This window comes from Corvus kubaryi, unplaced genomic scaffold (genome assembly GCF_017639235.1).
Source record: "Corvus kubaryi isolate FWS band 111438036 unplaced genomic scaffold, C.kubaryi_AGA036_p1.0 37046, whole genome shotgun sequence".
In the NCBI taxonomy this organism is placed as follows: domain Eukaryota; kingdom Metazoa; phylum Chordata; class Aves; order Passeriformes; family Corvidae; genus Corvus; species Corvus kubaryi.
In genome coordinates, this window is record NW_024581020.1 from 36,033 (window position 1) to 36,574 (window position 542).

The 542-nt window shown below is 63.7% G+C and overlaps 1 protein-coding gene across 10 annotated transcripts in view; it reads right to left on the reverse strand.

Moving 5' to 3' along the window:
• SRCIN1 (SRC kinase signaling inhibitor 1) overlaps nt 1-542 on the reverse strand; it is a 67,671-nt gene that overhangs the window by 15,239 nt on the left and 51,890 nt on the right. For all 10 annotated transcript variants that reach the window (XM_042020780.1, XM_042020779.1, XM_042020777.1 and 7 more), the window contains one exon: nt 363-538. In XM_042020780.1, the coding sequence (XP_041876714.1) occupies nt 363-538 (176 nt within the window). The remainder of the gene's footprint in view (nt 1-362; nt 539-542) is intronic.

The window sequence follows — 542 nt, forward strand, 5'->3', positions numbered from 1 at the left end:
CATTCAGGGATGTGGTCACTGTGTGGGGACCCATCCTCATTCAGGGATGTGGTCACTGATTTGGGGACCCCTCCTCATCCAGGGATGTGGTCACTGCATGGGGACCCCTCCTCCTTCAGGGGCGTGGTCACTGATTTGGGGACCCCTCCTCCTTCAGGGACGTGGTCACTATTTTGGGGACCCCTCCTCATTCAGGGATGTGGTCACTGATTTGGGGACCCCTCCTCATTCAGGGATGTGGTCACTGGGCTGGGCCCCCTCCCCACTTTGGGACATGCCCTGGGCAGTGCAGAGCTGCTGCTGTGCCCCTGGGGAGGGTCTGTGCCCCGCAGGGACGTGCGGGGCCCCCTGCCCTGGCTCACTTGAGCTGCTGCGTGATCAGCTCCTCCTCGTTGAGGTAGCGGAGCCGCTCCTCCTCCACCAAGCTGCGCTGGCGCTGCAGAGGGTCCTCGTGCTTGCGCATCGTGTCCGTCACCCGCACGCTGATCTCCGTCTCCGTCCGCCGCAGCAGCGTCTTCACCGTCTCCTGGTTCTGCAGCTGT